At 38.9% G+C, this 16,891-nt stretch overlaps 1 protein-coding gene across 1 annotated transcript; it reads left to right on the top strand.

Moving 5' to 3' along the window:
* Positions 1-2,725: 2,725 nt before the first annotated feature.
* cstf3 (cleavage stimulation factor, 3' pre-RNA, subunit 3) lies at positions 2,726-15,988 on the top strand. The gene is made up of 20 exons (XM_059356755.1): positions 2,726-2,945; positions 3,785-3,889; positions 4,073-4,168; positions 9,663-9,695; positions 10,815-10,912; positions 11,005-11,071; positions 11,162-11,196; positions 11,296-11,422; positions 11,532-11,609; positions 11,707-11,869; positions 12,624-12,733; positions 12,834-12,950; positions 13,038-13,256; positions 13,352-13,454; positions 13,610-13,679; positions 13,778-13,973; positions 14,089-14,239; positions 14,954-15,048; positions 15,165-15,225; positions 15,408-15,988. Exons 1-20 carry the CDS (start codon positions 2,919-2,921, stop codon positions 15,605-15,607), a joined length of 2,151 nt encoding a protein of 716 aa, XP_059212738.1. The 5' UTR covers positions 2,726-2,918; the 3' UTR covers positions 15,608-15,988.
* Positions 15,989-16,891: the final 903 nt, after the last annotated feature.

The raw sequence follows: 16,891 nt of genomic DNA, 5'->3' as shown, positions 1-16,891 counted from the left end.
ACTTAACCAGATATGTTGAAACTGCAATTTTAAATATGTTAACAGTGCAGTAACTTAACATATGTCACGCTCAAATGAATGTATAACAGTATAAATAGGAATACAAAAGGTTTGAAGCAAATAAAAATGAATCACTTAATGTTCTTTCTTTTTTTTTTTCAGTGCAAGAACAGCTGACCAACATTAATTGCAAGAAGTAATTTTGTGCATTTTTACCCGGCACTTTTAAGATTGAGGGCCACTTCAAGTGAGGGTGAGGGCCGTATGCGGCCCCCGGGCCTCCAGTTGCCCATCCCTGATTTAGATATACAACACAGGACATTCCATTTATGCTATTACATTATATAATTTAATAGGCAATAACAGTGATTGGTAGGGGGATCAACTGTATAAGAAGCTACATATTTTATTTGATAACGATTTACAGAGTAAAGTGTCTTATCAAAGTGTTAGCAGCAGAGTGTTCTTAAGGAAATTAGCGGTAGAGCCCTCAGACAGCCAGGAGGCACCCAGCTGACAAACAAAGCTGCTCATAAACCCCCAGTGTCTGAGAAGACCAGCTGTAATCTAATCCCCCATCCAAAATGCAATTGTTTTTCTCATTCCTCACCAGCCCCCAATTACAGACAACAAGCCACCCAGGCCTGGTCAGCTGGAAAGCAGGTGTGAACACCTCTTGTCTAGTAGATCATGAGTAAACAGCTTGTGTGGTAATAGTAGAAAATTAACCCACATGTAAAGAAGCCCCCTTTAAGTCCCTTTAGCTATAGGTGGGCTTCCTGGAGTTCTTGTCCCTCTGTATCCCATTTAGTACATGGTCAAAGTAAGATTAGTACATCAAATCTTGACAGACACATTATTTAATACTGTGATGAAGAAGAAGACCTCATTACCAGTATCCTCTTGTTTGGCCCATCCAAAGTTCAATCAAAATAAATTCAGAAATGTGTAAATAAAAAATGTATTAATACAGGAATGAGAGGCATCAAATGATGTCACAGCACTACTACTGGGCGGTCATATAAGTGATCATCATAGAAAATAATGTTGTATCCCTTACATGTGCGAAGAAAAAAAACTTATTTGTCATCGGGTAACTGCTCCGTGGTCTTCTGCTCTGGTCTGTTTGCTATACAAGCGCGCGCTCTCGGTGACAATCACTTGTCTCCCCCTACTGGCCACCAGAGTGACACTATCATGTACAAAACGAGCTTTTGTTGTGTTATTGCTGATAGATCTTTTCCGATTTTAATCTTTTTACTCTTACATACAGAGGGACTGAGGTAAGCATAAAATAAACCTCAAGGAGTTACGGGGTCTGTAAATATAAAGGTTTGCATCTGTCTAATGGCCACTGCCAGGGGCAGCCTATCGGCCAAAATTAGAAACTTGGTTTCCAGTTTCATGAGTCACCTGAATGCACGTGCTTGTCATGCATAAACATATACACCACAGTAAAATATACGTTGCGAATGCCTTACGCAGGATATATAATATACTTTACATTTTTAGCTTCTAGGTGTAACGTTGATGAATAAGACGAACATAAGACAAATCAGTGCTGCACATATAATAGGCAATAAATTATAGAGGGTAGACCTCTATACATCCCCATTCCCCTAACTGATAAGCATTTGCATAACTTACAAGTGATTGATAATTTATGGTTCAATGGTATGAAAAAATGTTATTGAAAAAATATATTTTTTAAATGCAGTGGAAGGACTTATTGATAATAACCCATAATAGTGTCAACAACAGAGTGTAAAAAACATCCCGATTTGAGGGTATAAAAAGTATCTAATTTGTAATTGGCGATCAAAGTCTATATGTATATATCAGGCAAATGCTACAGTATAGGCCTTAACACAAACACAAAAAAGTGTCGTTGTACTGAGGCTCCAGCCCCCCGCGACCCGAGTGCGGATAAGCATCGAAGGATAATGAATGAATGAATGAATGAACATTACACATTTAAGGTGCCTTGGTTATATCGTCACCCTGTTAAAATAATCGCCCAACTAATTTTTTCAAGTTTTGCAGGAAGCACAAAAAACTTCACCAAAAGTGTAACATATGACATTTATTGATCATTTCACTCAAAAAGGATGTAACAAAGGATGGCTATTGGCATAGTAATAACACTGAGTGTAAATTATGTAACTTAAGAGAAATAAATGACTTAAGCAAGATATGGTAACACTTTATTTTGAAGGTGTCTACATAAAAGTCACACAAGCCTGTCAGAAACATGACATGACAAGTATCATCAGTATTAATGTTACTTCAAAGTGTCAGTAATGTTCATGACACATCCCATGTCATGTTTATGACACGCTCATGCCACTCTTATGTAGACACCTTAGAGTAAAGTGTTACCAATATTAGTGTCAACAATAAAACACTGATAAACTAAACTGATAACTAAACAATCTCCCTCTAGCTCTTCTTTGCTGGGTTCTTATCTGATGCCTATGAATGTGGCAAACTGTCAAAGAAGTGATGATCTTAAAGGGGTAAAATCACATGATCTGATCAACTGAGGATGTAGGCGATTTTACCATAGGTGACCTGCGTCATGAGGAGATGATTTAGGCACAAAAAAAACAATTTTGACAAAAAATGACATAGCCTATGCGATTATTTTAACAGTGTGACGAGTTGTGAAGATTTCCGTTTTATTTTGAAGACTTCCGCGCCGGAAGTGCTATTGTTGTTGCCGTTGGCGGAGCGGAACACAAGTTTCACGCCATTTTGAGATATCGGCAAGCAAGAGCAGCTAGTTGCTTTAGGGCAATGTGATCGACCCTTTTGAAGCTATGCCGATTACTTAATAGTTTTTAAACTTGCCATTACGTTATTTTTTGAGCGTTAGTCCAACTGATATAACATTTGTAACCCAGATTACTCTTGCAGCCATGAGCACCGAGGGAGCAGCCGACCAGGTAGCTGGCTAACGTTTCATGCAGACTATTGAAGCCTTAGCATCATTTGGCTTGTGTCTTACTCTCAGATAACATTAGCATGTAAACTCTACTACAATGTATGCATTATGTGATGTGTGTACGTCAGTAGTAAATCATACTACACTATTGTGGAATTAATTTGTCGAGGGGTTCGTCGTAATTCTGTAACTTTAGCCTGTCATGCGCCATATTGGCTCGCTAGCGTCAATTGTAGCATTGCTCATACTTTAGTTGTTAATACCTCGAGCTAACTTAACATCACCTGCATCTTAACCCTTTGAAATCTTCGGCTATTACGTCTGTTAAAAATCTTTACCATGCCATGTTGGTATCAGTTTTTTCAGCGTTACCTCACCTATATGTCCTAATAATTAATTTTTAACTTTGACTTACTTGATTTAAATGTTGAACCCAAAAGGAAAACATAAAATCTGATCTTGAAAATTATGTTTAAAAACAGAGCATTTGCAAGTAACTTCCAAGAACTCATTATAATGGCTAAATGATAAGAGATGTTTTTCAATGATGCCAGCTATCATACGTAATGTTAGCTAGCTAATGCGGGGGGAAACTGTTTTCTGTGTTTGTAAGTCGATTTAACGTTACTTCTTCAATAGCGCAAACTGTAGGGGCGCGGCCAATAATTCAGAGCCCAAGTAATCAATACTAAGTATCAATAGAAAACCCTCTCATATAATAAGCCTGCGTTTAACGTCCTTAACAGTGAGCCCCTAGAGTCGTCACCACACCACACAGCGCACTGCATGTCTGTTCAGCACCATAACCTCTTCCTCCTGTGCCTTTGTGTTTTCTTGCAGGCAGCGGCAGAGTATATTCCGGAGAAGGTGAAGAAGGCAGAGAAGAAGTTGGAAGAAAACCCATATGACCTTGACGCATGGAGCATTCTGATTCGAGAAGCACAGGTTTAGTGACACAGAGTTGTATTCCTGGGGTTAAGAAAACTGGGAATACGGGTGGGGGGAGGGAGTAAGGCGGTTAGGGGTAATATATTGTTAAAATATAAAGCACTTAATCTTTTTTCTACATTATATATTGCTTTTCATATGTTAATTAGTGTGGTATGTAAATGCATTTTCCTTCTTTAGAACCAACCTATAGATAAAGCAAGGAAGACATATGAGCGACTTGTCGCGCAGTTTCCAAGTTCGGGCAGATTCTGGAAACTATTCATTGAAGCCGAGGTTAATACTTTTTCTTTTCTATAGTGTGCATGGCTGGGGATTTTTTCTGACATGATCAACAATGTGATTTTCACACAAACAAAATGTCTCATTCTTCAATGAAGTTTAAAGTCACTATTCTTTGGAGTCCTTAGGCCTGACTAGTTTGTCGGGTTGCAGTCTCAGGATAAAGTTTATTACTGATGACGAGTTTTGAATAAAGACACATTGACAACTGAAAGCACCTACCTGCCTAAGAGTATCTGACCTGTAATGAACATAGATGTCAGGCTTTAGCTGGACTCATTAGGAATTGTGCCTTTAAACACAAACAAAGGGGAAATTAGCTCTAACCATTTCTTTTTCAGAAAATTCTTCTTATGTTCTCAGGATTTAAAAAAATACATATTCTCTGCGTCCTATTTAAATGGGGTAAACTGCATTTGTTGCATGTTTGGTCTGCAACAGTATTAAAACTATTTTAATGGTATTGGAGTGCATTAGCCTTTTATTCACTTGTTGTGTCAATTTATTGCCTCCTGTGTCATTTCTTTCCGGTTATTTTATAAACCAATATTTTTATTGTGTGGCCCATTCATTCCTTAAGACATTTTTCCCACTCCCCCTGAATATACGACTAGAGACCCATTTCCCTTGATGCCATCATAAGCTACTGATAGGATGAATAATTTTCCCTTGCACATAACTTTTGCTAACCCTGTGAAATGCATTTTCTGATGCCCCCCTCCCCCTCTGCCCTACCTCTGCAGATAACTACGACATATTGGTTTTCAAAAATGTCCACAGCATTATAGAGCATGAAAACTAAGCTTCTAGTTTAAAGTACAGCGTGTACTTCTGGATAATGACTACCTTTATGCTACGAGTTGAATGTCACTGTTGTAGCCGTTGTGGTTTGTTGTTGTGGGGTTGCTCCCATGGGTGAAGCTTCCCCTGCCCCCTCCTGTCCCCCATACTCTTGCACCCAGTCTTCACCCACTTGGATTATCCAGTGCAATAAAAGGCCAGGTTTAATATATTTAAAGGAGCAGACATACATATGTTATGAAATGGGGGAAAAAAACACATTGCTGCCTTTTCCAAATGGACTAGGCTTCTCAGGAGCAGCCGTCAATAATTTATTCCAGCCTACAGATGGCACTAACTGTACTTGTGCCAGTAAAGCATCAGTGTCCCACTCCACACTGCTAACACAGTGCCCCTTCAAGGTTGACAGGCAGCAAATCTGTTAAAAGAGCAGAGTGCTATCACTGTTTGTTTGTGGATCTCAAAAAATATACAGCAGATCAGAGAGAGAAGATGAAGTAGATTCACACCTCCTGACATCATTGAAGCTTTAATTTTGTGGTAGGCATGTCATTTTTTCTTGTAGATATATTTTGCATTTCCATTAGTTTGAAACAAGCCCATTATAACCCATTTTTAGTAAAACAAGTAATCTCCTCAGACAAAGGGATTCTATTTTCTAATAAATGTTTACCATCTCATTCAGGTGCAGCTTTGGAATGTGATTCCTAGTGGGTGGGTAATTTTCCCCAAAGTATCTGTGGAGCATGGGGACAGTTAAACTGACGGCTGATGTCATTGTAAATAATTGCAACAAAAATAATAGAAGTTATATGTAGACTTTTAGGCTAATGTTTGATTGTTTTTAGGCTACTAACAAATAGTAATACTATACTACACCCTTTCAGCAAGTTTCAAGAAAATTTGGCCAGTAGTTTTTCCTTAATCCTGCTGATAGATAAACAAACCAAAACCATAACCTCATTGTTGGAAGCAAAAAAAAAATACAAAGTTTAGGGTAAAGTAGGAAAAAAATGAGGAGCCAGTTACACTGTGGAAAGACCAATCCCTTAACAGAAAATATAGAAGTTTGTTTAATATTGGGGGTTTTTAATTTACTGTTAAATTGTCACCATTTTATTATTTAGCCAGTATCTAGCTCCACTAAACTGTAAACCAGGGATACGCAACTTTCTTTGCCCGGTTGCCCAGCCATGAAACAGTTAAACATTTTTAATCAAAAAATATCAGATTATTTTCAGTGATATTGCAATTAAGATATGATATATTAGAGTGAATAATGATTTTTTTCTGGGGGGGTATTTCTCTGTGGAATATACAATTTGTAGGCTTGGACATTCCTGCAAAACTACAATACTTAATTCAGAATGGTATTTGACACATTTTTTTTGCTTATTTTGGCTTTAATGATTTGTTTGCACCCCCTACAAATTGTATATTGCACTAGTCCATATTATTTTAATACAAAATTTGATTAGTTGTGCACCCCTACTTATATTTATCAGCTAAAGTCAGTTAAAATAAAAAGGCCCACTTTCAAGTGACAACAGCCCTGTACAGGTCAGGTGTATGCAGGGACATTTCTAGGACATCCAGGGATAAGCCATGGCCTCCTTTGGGGTTGTCAAATAAAAAACACTGAATCTACTTATTTTCAATCATAAGCATGGTCCAAAGGCCACCCAACACCCTATTGTGGGCCAGAGTTGCCAGCTGTGCTTAAAAATGAAGTATCACTGCTCTAAAGCTCAATTAAGCCCAAAACACAACCAAAGATACTAGTTTGGCATATTTGCCTAGAGGAGTGTGTTTGCTCAAATGAGAGGCAAGAAAATTTTAATTAGCATGAAATTATTTGTTTCTGGCTGAAGATTTAAAAGCAATGTAGTTCTAAAATCTGGACTTTAAACCAAAGCATGTCTCAGTAGTATATTTTAATAAGTTATAACTCATTTGCAATTCATAGTATAAAGACATTCCTTTGGTAAGTATGTGGAGTAGCTCTCATTTCCCCCTTTGTTAAAACATGTATGTTAGATCGTTAAACTTACTCTGTGAAATTCTCCATACTGCACCTTTTATGCAATAGAATACAAAGTAGTTTCCTTGAAGAGCACAGTGTGTCCTCGTGTTTTAAGCAGAGTCTGTTTGTCTTGAGATTTTACATAGACTTCACTTGTACATGTTGCACACGAGGCAAATCATAGTCCAGTCTTTCTCATTGCTCACATCTTTTAGTCCTGCTCAATCCGGACGAATTCACTGAAAGCCAAGTGGCAAAAATGTGCCAGCACGCTGTCTGACGCAGTGCTGGAGTTTATTGTTGAATTATTCCCCCTCCCCCTTTTTGTCTTTTTTTTTTTAAAAAGATTTTCATTTTTTGAGGGTTATAGTATGGGCACTATGCTCTACAACAAAGATAAAATGTATATGTATGTTTATACTCAGGGAGAGATCAGCAGGAATAAAATCCTTGTGCTTCGTTAACTTAGCTTCATTTATTTTCTCACAGAAAGGATCTATGACAATCTTATTGCTTGTATTTGCAATATTATATCGCATTATTTATTTAAAAGTAATACCCAGATGCTGTGGAGTTCCTGTGTATTCACAGCTTGATAGTTGAGTTAGTGCACAGTTTCACTTATTGTTAATTGCTGTGTAGAATAACATCAGCAACAGTCAGTACTGGGAGTTGGACCCAAAATTTGGATCCCGGTAGTATAATTATTGAGTTTATATTTTTATTATGTGAACTTCTTTTTCTCAAAGTCAATAGTATGATTAAGGGACCATAAAGGGGTGTTGTAGTTTTTTGTCTGGCAGTAATCTTTTGTACAGTTTGTATTTTATGAGGCTGTTATGTAACCAGGTATAAAAGACTCACCCTAATAGCAACCACTAGAGGTGTAATAACATTTCCGTCCATGAGGAGAATCTAGAAAGATCTGTAGTCTTCTCACTAGTATATTTTACTATTATTGCAGTCTGATTCCTGCTGATCTAATCAGGGTTGCACATGGAGACACATCTTGCATTTGCATCCGCTGTTGTAAAGGCTCAGATTCTCTCAGCTCAGCCTCATAGTATTTTGGATTCCAGATTCCAAGTCTGAGACGTTACATAATAATTTGCAGGGAAATTAGCTAATTTCTTTGCTTAAAAAATAAAACACTAGATGGATTCTCTAAATACCACACCTCTCGTCTCTATTAGAGACTCACATTTGCCTTGTCTGTGTTTTTTAATGATGGTGGAAGCTAAATGTGTCAGATGTGCTGTTGCAGTGCCTGGAATGAGTAATGTGGGTCAGTCTTTTTTTGGGAGGATACCCTTAAGGCACTTTACACAGCAGTTGGTGTTAATTTAAAAGTTTTACAAAAATCAGGCTTATGCCGTTTCTTAGAAAATATTCTTTTGCAGGGGTCAAGTGTAGAGGTTGCACCAAATGTAAATAATTGGTAAACGTGACAGTTTCCATTGTATGCTTTCTACTGTATTTTTGTATGCCAATGAAGAAACAGATACATTTATGTTGATGTATTTTTTGAAGCTGTGAGGGTCAAACCAGGGATATTGCCATAACAGTATGTGGAATGAGTCTTAACCAATAGGCCACAGCATGCCCCCAGATAAATGTATGCTGAAATTAGGTTACAGCCAGTCACTCAATCAGTTGATAATGTGTGAAAACAGCCATCTCCCAGCAGTATCCTATACTTTCTCAGTGCCTTGGGGCTTTTTACCTACACTGTCTACATTAATTACTTTGTCACTTCCAGGCTGGATTGATTTAGCTTATTTACTTTGTGGAATACACTGATGTAAACACAATGGGACAGGATATGTATCCCCACACGCAGTTCTAATACCACAAACAAAAGCCTCTCCTTTCTTTACTGGTGGGAGCTGTGAGACTGTTGTCTCAATTTATCCACAGTGGGCCATATAAAATTCATTGCTGCAACAGTGTTTACCAGAGGAACATGCTCACCTAAGGCTGTGAAAAGAATATCAAATACTAGTTTACAAATAGTTCCCTAAATTGTTTAGTAAATATATAACTTTAAATGTATATTTACAATCTGCATTGGGCACTTGGGGTGTAAATCACAACATGATATACCAATTCTTTGGATAATTCAGTTTTTTTTTTGCTGGTATCACAAAGTCTCTCACAAAATGATTTCGACTCCATTTAATTCCTTGGCTTGTGATCGTTATGAGACTATCATATGCCAGTTTAACACAATAAGTTAAATTTCTATCAACTCCCAAAAAGTAACTGTTGTTTGACAATTTCTGAGCTCTTCTAGAAATGTGAATAAAAATCCACTTTTTTTTTTTTTAAAATACCCAGAATAAATATAAAGTCAGAAATAAATTTAAAAAAGCATATCTCAAAGACCATGATATGTACCGATATTTTCCCTTTGCACTGGTGGTTTTCTGGGTTATGTTGCACAATCTTCAAAGAAAATAAACCCCCTTTTCAAAGTAATTTGTCATTCTTGTGTGAATTTCACTTTGTTGATCCTTCAGGTCCCGTGTGTGTGTGTGCGTGTGTGTGTGTGTGTGTGAGACTGAACGAGTAAATGATCACATTTGCATGAATGCATGTTTCCTGCAAGCCATAAAAGCAGAGGAGACTCTTGAATTAACATTGCATTTACACTCTTATTTGCAGATCAAGGCTAAAAACTATGACAAGGTAGAAAAGGTAAGTGTCCATCACAGTCCTGGAAGCTGACTAGTGTGTGATTTTGATGACCAGGATGGGTCTGACTATTATTATCAAGAGACTATTAATTAATCTTGCTGTTAATACTGTAAGGTTTTTTCAGCAGAATATATATTCATACAACTGTAGTGTCCTACAAGGCATCTAGAACATGTGAAAATAATAATTTTGGTCCCAACAAGCACAGGAAGACTAAAAATGTCAGCATTCCCACAGGTACTGAAAATCATTGAAAACACTTGAATTTTGAATGTGGTGTTTTCAAGGTTTAAAGGTACTTGGATTTTGAGTAAAGTGCATGAATGTATGGTTGTGGTACGATTGGAAACAAAACTTTGTTGTGATTTAATTTCTCACACTATAATTTTGGTGTTTTATAGAACAATAACATCAAGTTTAATAAGTATACTGTGTGTACTGTATATAAATATATATTTTGACAGTTGTAAGGTGCTGGAAAAGACAAAGTGATTAAAAAGTGATTGAATTTGACTATGAAATAGGTGTAGAAACACAGATTGGAAATTATGTTTTGAAAATTATGTATTTGAAGGGTTAATTTCCAAGCATACTGGCTTGCTAACATTGCTATTATTGTTTTATCCCTTTCTTGGTCACACCTTTTTATATATAACCATGATTTGAATTTAAATGTCAATTTCCACCAATGACACTATTAACCTCTGCATCGATTTGCAACTGATTGCCTGGATGTCAGTTCAACACATCCCCCAAACAAGCCTTAAACTCTGACATATTCATTTGAATTTTGAGGAGCTCACTGGAATGTAGGGCACATCTGAGGCCTGTCTAATGAGGCAGAGTAACTTAAGTGAACTGCACAACTGCACTGAGTAAAACCTGTAACTTCCCCCAAAATCTGGCAGATGGCCTGAGTAAAAAAACGCTTTTCTGGTAATCCTCCTACATGGGATATGCCACTAAGGATCAGCATTCTAGTTTTGAGCATGGCACCATACAGCCAAAAGAATAAGCCATTAACAATGCGTTGCTGTCGAGTACAATATACAGTATATTAAAATGTGTGTTTGTGACTATTCCAGCTCTTTTATCTTGTATCTTGTTGTTATCCTGTAGTTGTTTCAGAGATGCCTAATGAAAGTATTGCACATCGACCTGTGGAAATGTTACCTCTCTTATGTTCGAGAGACCAAAGGGAAGCTGCCAAGCTACAAGTAAGAGAACCTGCTGCAGAGTAGAGTTAAGTTTGTTGACATACTGCTGAACTGTAAAATAAACAGACTTTACCTCATTTTCTTACCCTCAGAGAGAAGATGGCCCAGGCATATGACTTTGCCCTGGATAAAATAGGCATGGAAATAATGTCCTATCAGGTACACGGATCTGAGACATGTTTTTTGCACCTGTGTTAATGAGTTTCTGTGAACCAATGTCACCTAACAGCTGTTCTCTCCTCCCCTCAGATTTGGGTGGACTACATCAACTTCCTCAAAGGAGTGTAAGTGTTTCTTTCCTGTAATATTGTGAGACTTCATAACGGCATCTGTTAAATATTGAAAAATTTAAATTGTTAAATTTTTGTTTTGTGTTTCACTAGTGAGGCTGTGGGATCCTACGCAGAGAACCAACGGATCACTGCAGTACGGAGAGTTTACCAGAGAGGCTGTGTCAACCCCATGATCAACATCGAGCAGCTCTGGAGAGATTATAGCAAATATGAGGAGGTGAGTGACCCACCCAGGCCTCTGCCTCCCGATGTGCACATGTGGAGTTCTAGCTGCTAAAATGTCAGACTGATGGAGTGGTCAACTGACTTGTCTATTTCATGAACAGGGAATCAATGTGCACTTGGCCAAAAAGATGATTGAGGACCGAAGTAGGGACTACATGAATGCAAGGAGAGTGGCAAAGGTGAGACCCAGTGTCACAAATGTGCACAGACCTGTTTTGAATCCTTGTGCTGTATTTGTAAATTAATACATATTGTTGCATGGTTTGTGTAATCTAGGAGTATGAGACTGTGATGAAGGGGTTGGACAGGAATGCACCCTCAGTACCGCCCCAGAACTCCCCTCAGGAAGCTCAGCAAGTGGAAATGTGGAAGAAGTACATCCAGTGGGAAAAAAGCAACCCACTACGCACAGAAGACCAGACCCTCATCACAAAGAGAGGTGACCACAGGAAATATTGAATTGTACAGTATATGCCCCCACAGGCCTGTCATTCCAGTAATAATGCTGCTAGGCAAAAACAATGGAGAAACATTGGTTATTAAGCTTTTTCTCCTGTGGGAAAGCTGCCACTAGAGGGCGTAGTTTGACATTTTTCTTTTCACTCACAATTTAACCTTTGAACCCCAAGCAATATCAGGGTGTTGTTGTATAACTGTATCACACAGTTAGAATGGCCTAAAAATACAGGTTGAATTTCTGAATATTTTTGCACAAATTTGATTACAATTGAATCTATATATACACAACAATTTTCCAACAAGCGTTACCATTTGGAGAACAAAAATTGAAGCTCCCCATCTTATACATAGTGAACTATCTACATTTTTATAACCTCTATTGTCCTCTCTTCTCTGCACTCTGTTAAAAGACATGTAGAAAAAGGGAATCCAATTACAAAAATTAAAAACATTTTAAACTTGGGTTTGTTTATTTTCCCTGAGGTAGGTGTTCATCACAAATTATAAGTTCAAATTTAGTAATTTAGTTCAAATAAATTTGAACTGCAACAATATTTTTTTTACATTTTTTTTTTACAGTTTTAAGATAGGATAAATGGTGTGATTTCGGCGATTATTTCAAAGATAACATGCCTTTTTAAACCCGTATGCAACTACGGGGTTCAGAGAATTTAGTGCATTTTTTTCTGTATTTTATGAATTGTTATTAACTACTGTTGTGTTTTATGCTTCAGTGATGTTTGCCTATGAGCAGTGCCTGCTGGTGCTGGGCCACCATCCTGACATATGGTATGAGGCAGCACAGTACCTCGAACAGTCCAGCAAACTGCTGGCAGAGAAAGGGGTAAGAGAGAAATACCTTTCAGACCCAAATGTTATGCTTAATTGTCAAAAAACGTCAGCCCCGAATGATTAATAATTCATTAAATATTTTTCTCTCTCAGGATATGAATAACTCTAAGCTCTTCAGTGACGAGGCTGCTAACATTTATGAACGTGCCATTGGGACTCTTCTGAAGAAGAACATGCTGCTGTATTTTTCATTCGCAGATTATGAAGAAGTGAGTTGACAGGATGCTTTCTTGGCATAAATTGCTACAACACAGTGAGAAAGGCAGCGACCTATCATCTTTTCCTTTCCCCCACAGAGTCGCATGAAGTACGAGAAGGTCCACAGCATCTATAACAAACTGTTGGCCATTGAGGACATTGACCCCACGCTGGTTTACATTCAGTACATGAAGTTTGCCAGGAGGGCAGAGGGGATCAAGTCAGGTCGCACCATCTTCAAAAAGGCCAGAGAGGATGCACGCACACGTCACCATGTGTATGTGACGGCAGCACTGATGGAGTACTACTGCAGCAAGGTAGGAACAAATAACCACGTTTGTTATATGTGTGGTATGACAAAAATCTTTTTTTTTTTTTTGTGAATTCTATTTTTTTTAATCTTTCTCCACAGGACAAATCGGTGGCCTTCAAGATTTTTGAGCTCGGTTTGAAGAAATACGGAGACATTCCAGAATACATACTGGCATACATTGATTACCTCTCACATCTTAACGGTAGGTTGTGTGTAATAAAATGCAGACATAATACTTTCTATGAAATATGTTCTTTGTTATAAAAGGAAATAAAATATTTTTCCTCCATTATTGTCATAATAATGGAAGATAAATGTGTAACCCTGTTTTTTTTCCTCCGTCTTCCTCTTCTTCAGAGGACAATAACACCAGGGTTCTGTTTGAACGTGTCCTCACCTCAGGAAGCTTGTCACCAGAAAAGTCAGGGTAAGTCGAGTACCAATGAAGTTGTGTGCACGTACAGTGACGAGTGACGTAGTAACTACATTTCTGACGCCATTTGTTGATTTTTGTTTTTCTTTCAGTGAGGTCTGGGCTCGGTTCCTGGCTTTTGAGAGCAACATAGGAGACCTTGCCAGTATACTGAAAGTGGAGCGCAGGCGGTTCACTGCCTTCAAAGACGAGTATGAGGGCAAAGAAACAGCCTTGCTCGTGGATAGATACAAGTTCATGGACCTGTATCCCTGCTCTACGAGTGAGCTCAAGGCCCTTGGATACAAGGTTTGAATTTATTTTGATGAAACAACATGGCATCTCTTGCTACCAAAGCAGTTAAAGAGATTAGGCTCTTCTCAACTTCTCTGATATTTAACCAGTTTCCACTGTGTGTTTATAGGATGTGTCTCGTGCCAAACTGGCAGCCATGCTTCCAGAGACAGTTGTGGTGCCCTCTGCGCCCACACTAAAGGATGAAGCCGATCGTAAACCTGAGTACCCCAAACCTGACACCCATCAGATGATCCCCTTCCAGCCACGTCACCTCGCCCGTACGTGGTCCACGGTTTACTCTAAACACATTTACAGGCACAACTTGTGATTTTCACTATTCACACACACGCACCACATTCAGGAACATTTCCATCTTGTGCCTTGTGACGCATGCCATGGCAGTGCTGGAATAGATGGGGGCAAGGGACAGTCCAGCAGATGGCAGTAATGCAACATTAATGGATGCCAAATGCCATAAAACTCAACAAAAGCAGAAGATGATGGGGTTGGATGTACATGTATGCGGCAGAAGACGTCACTTATTATTTTTCGAGACATAGCGGATAAGAGGCTGTGTCAATGTTATTTTAATGTCGTTAAGATTTCGGAGAAATGTTTTTTCGTGATCTACTTGAATCCGAAACACAAATCCACACATGCACAGATTCATTATAAGCGGAGTCTTGTGATTTGTTCGCTCACTCCATGTGAAAGCATCCCTCACTAGACAGACATAAAGTTTATGTGCTTGTCCCTGCAATGTTATCGCTTTTATTCACACAGCTGTACCAGCATTTTCCCTGAAATGTCTTGAAGTGGGAAATTGATGGTACAGATTTCCCTGAATATTGATCCCTGCTCCCGATCACACATGGCCCCATGCAGGAAATGTTCCAGAACATTAAAGCAATATACTGCATGTGTGAAAGGCTCTTTTGTTAACATATGACAGGATCCATCTTTGATGTAGCCTTTTGTGTTCCTCCCTACAGCTCCAGGCTTACACCCTGTCCCTGGTGGAGTTTTCCCAGTCCCCCCAGCTGCTGTTGTTCTTATGAAGCTGCTCCCTCCGCCTACATGCTTCACTGTGAGTAGCAGCAGCTTAACACTATAAAGTTCATATTCACTGGTTATGAATCAAGACTGAAGAGTGGGCTTTTTTCTGTGAAAATGCAACAAGTTTGTGATTGTTTCTCACTGCAGGGACCTTTTGTTCAAGTGGATGAGCTCATGGAAACATTCAGGAGATGCACACTTCCTGAGAGTAAGTTGCATTTGTCAGTTCTATTTTTATCCACACTAACAACATGGCTTTGGTAATGTCAGGCAGATGTTTGGATCCAGTTGACAGTGTTAAATGAACTGGCATAAAATATGTCACAGTGTGTCAAAATGTTGCTCTGCTCACTACTCGACACTTTACTGGTGTCTTTTCTGTCTCTGCAGCTGTTGATGCTGCTGTAGAGCTTATCACTGGTAGACAGCCCGATGCAGGAGGGGAGGGCAATGGATCCATGGAGAACCATGCTGTTGCCAAGTCACTCAAGAGGCCTAATGCCGACTCAGACGAGGAGGACGACAAAGGAGCGGTCGCTCCGCCCATACACGACATCTACCGCGCACGCCAACAGAAGAGGATTCGATAAATCAGCTAAAACACACACACTACAAGAATGTAATCTTAACAGGTGGTCACATGGGGTAAACGTACATGTCAACATTTCAGAGTGTGTCTGACAGATCATACATCCGTTTATCTCTGTACAGAAGAACAAGCATCATACACACTCACAAACATACATACAGTATGTACACCAGAGTGTTTTCATGGCTTTTTTTGTTAACAGTTTTTATTTTTAAAGACTGACTGTTATACTGTACAAAATTTTTAATTCATCTTTGATTTTGGCTCACAGTTCAGTTTTGGCCTTGTGATGTTCCAGTGATGGCAAAGTGGAATCAAGCTTTTTTTAGATAACTGGATGAAACAATTCCTTTCAATAAAAATGGAAAACAGTTCAACCACATTTGTTTTGTTTTTTTATTTGATTTAACTGATGCTTTATTGCTTTCTCTCTCTGTAGCTAACAGGACATTTAATCAACTTCCTTTTTAAAGGAACACTCCACCGTTTTTTCATATTAAAACATGTTATTCGGGTAAGTAAGACGAGTTGATACAGACCTCTTGCGTCTCAATGCGTGCACTCAATCGCCCTGGCGCGCGGAGCTACTTGGCTAGCACTTAGCTTAGCCCAGTTCATTCATTAGGACCCAAACAAATGGACAGTTAGAAGCGACCAAACTCCTCCACGTTTTCCCTATTTAAATACAGCTACACGAGTAGTTAAACGACCAAGTATGGCGACACAAAATGAAACGTGGCGCTTTTCGAAGCGGATAAAAAGGATAACTATAATGTATGGCGGAATAGCACTTGGGAGCACTTCGACTCGGCGCAGTAATATCACTTCCGCTCCCTCTCACTTCCGTCAGGAGTGATGACATTACTGCGCCGAGTCGAAGTGCTCCCAAGTGCTATTCCGCCATACATTATAGTTATCCTTTTTATCCGCTTCGAAAAGCGCCACGTTTTATTTTGTGTCGCCATACTTGGTCGTTTAACTACTCGTGTAGCTGTATTTAAATAGGGAAAACGTGGAGGACTGTCCATCTGTTTGGGTCCTAATGAATGAACTGGGCTAAGCTAAGTGCTAGCCAAGTAGCTCCGCGCGCCAGGGCGATTGAGTGCACGCATTGAGACGCAAGAGGTCTGTATCAACTCGTCTTACTTACCCGAATAACATGTTTTAATATGAAAAAACGGTGGAGTGTTCCTCTAACACGGCCATGCCAGGCCTGATCTTTACCACTAGGGGGCAGCATATGGCACCCAGCTGAAAAGATCAAGTTTCCTCTGTTCAAATAATC

This window comes from Centropristis striata, chromosome 2 (genome assembly GCF_030273125.1).
Source record: "Centropristis striata isolate RG_2023a ecotype Rhode Island chromosome 2, C.striata_1.0, whole genome shotgun sequence".
Taxonomy (NCBI): domain Eukaryota; kingdom Metazoa; phylum Chordata; class Actinopteri; order Perciformes; family Serranidae; genus Centropristis; species Centropristis striata.
This window is presented reverse-complemented; position numbering and strand designations above follow the sequence as displayed.

Excerpts from the sequence above, each read along its gene's own strand:
- cstf3 (XM_059356755.1), top strand. The coding sequence starts at position 2,919 with ATGAGCACCGAGGGAGCAGCCGACCAG. Across the intron at positions 13,974-14,088 it reads TCAAGGCCCTTGGATACAAG|GATGTGTCTCGTGCCAAACT; the intron begins GTTTGAATTTAT and ends GTGTGTTTATAG. Across the intron at positions 15,049-15,164 it reads CTCCGCCTACATGCTTCACT|GGACCTTTTGTTCAAGTGGA; the intron begins GTGAGTAGCAGC and ends TTCTCACTGCAG.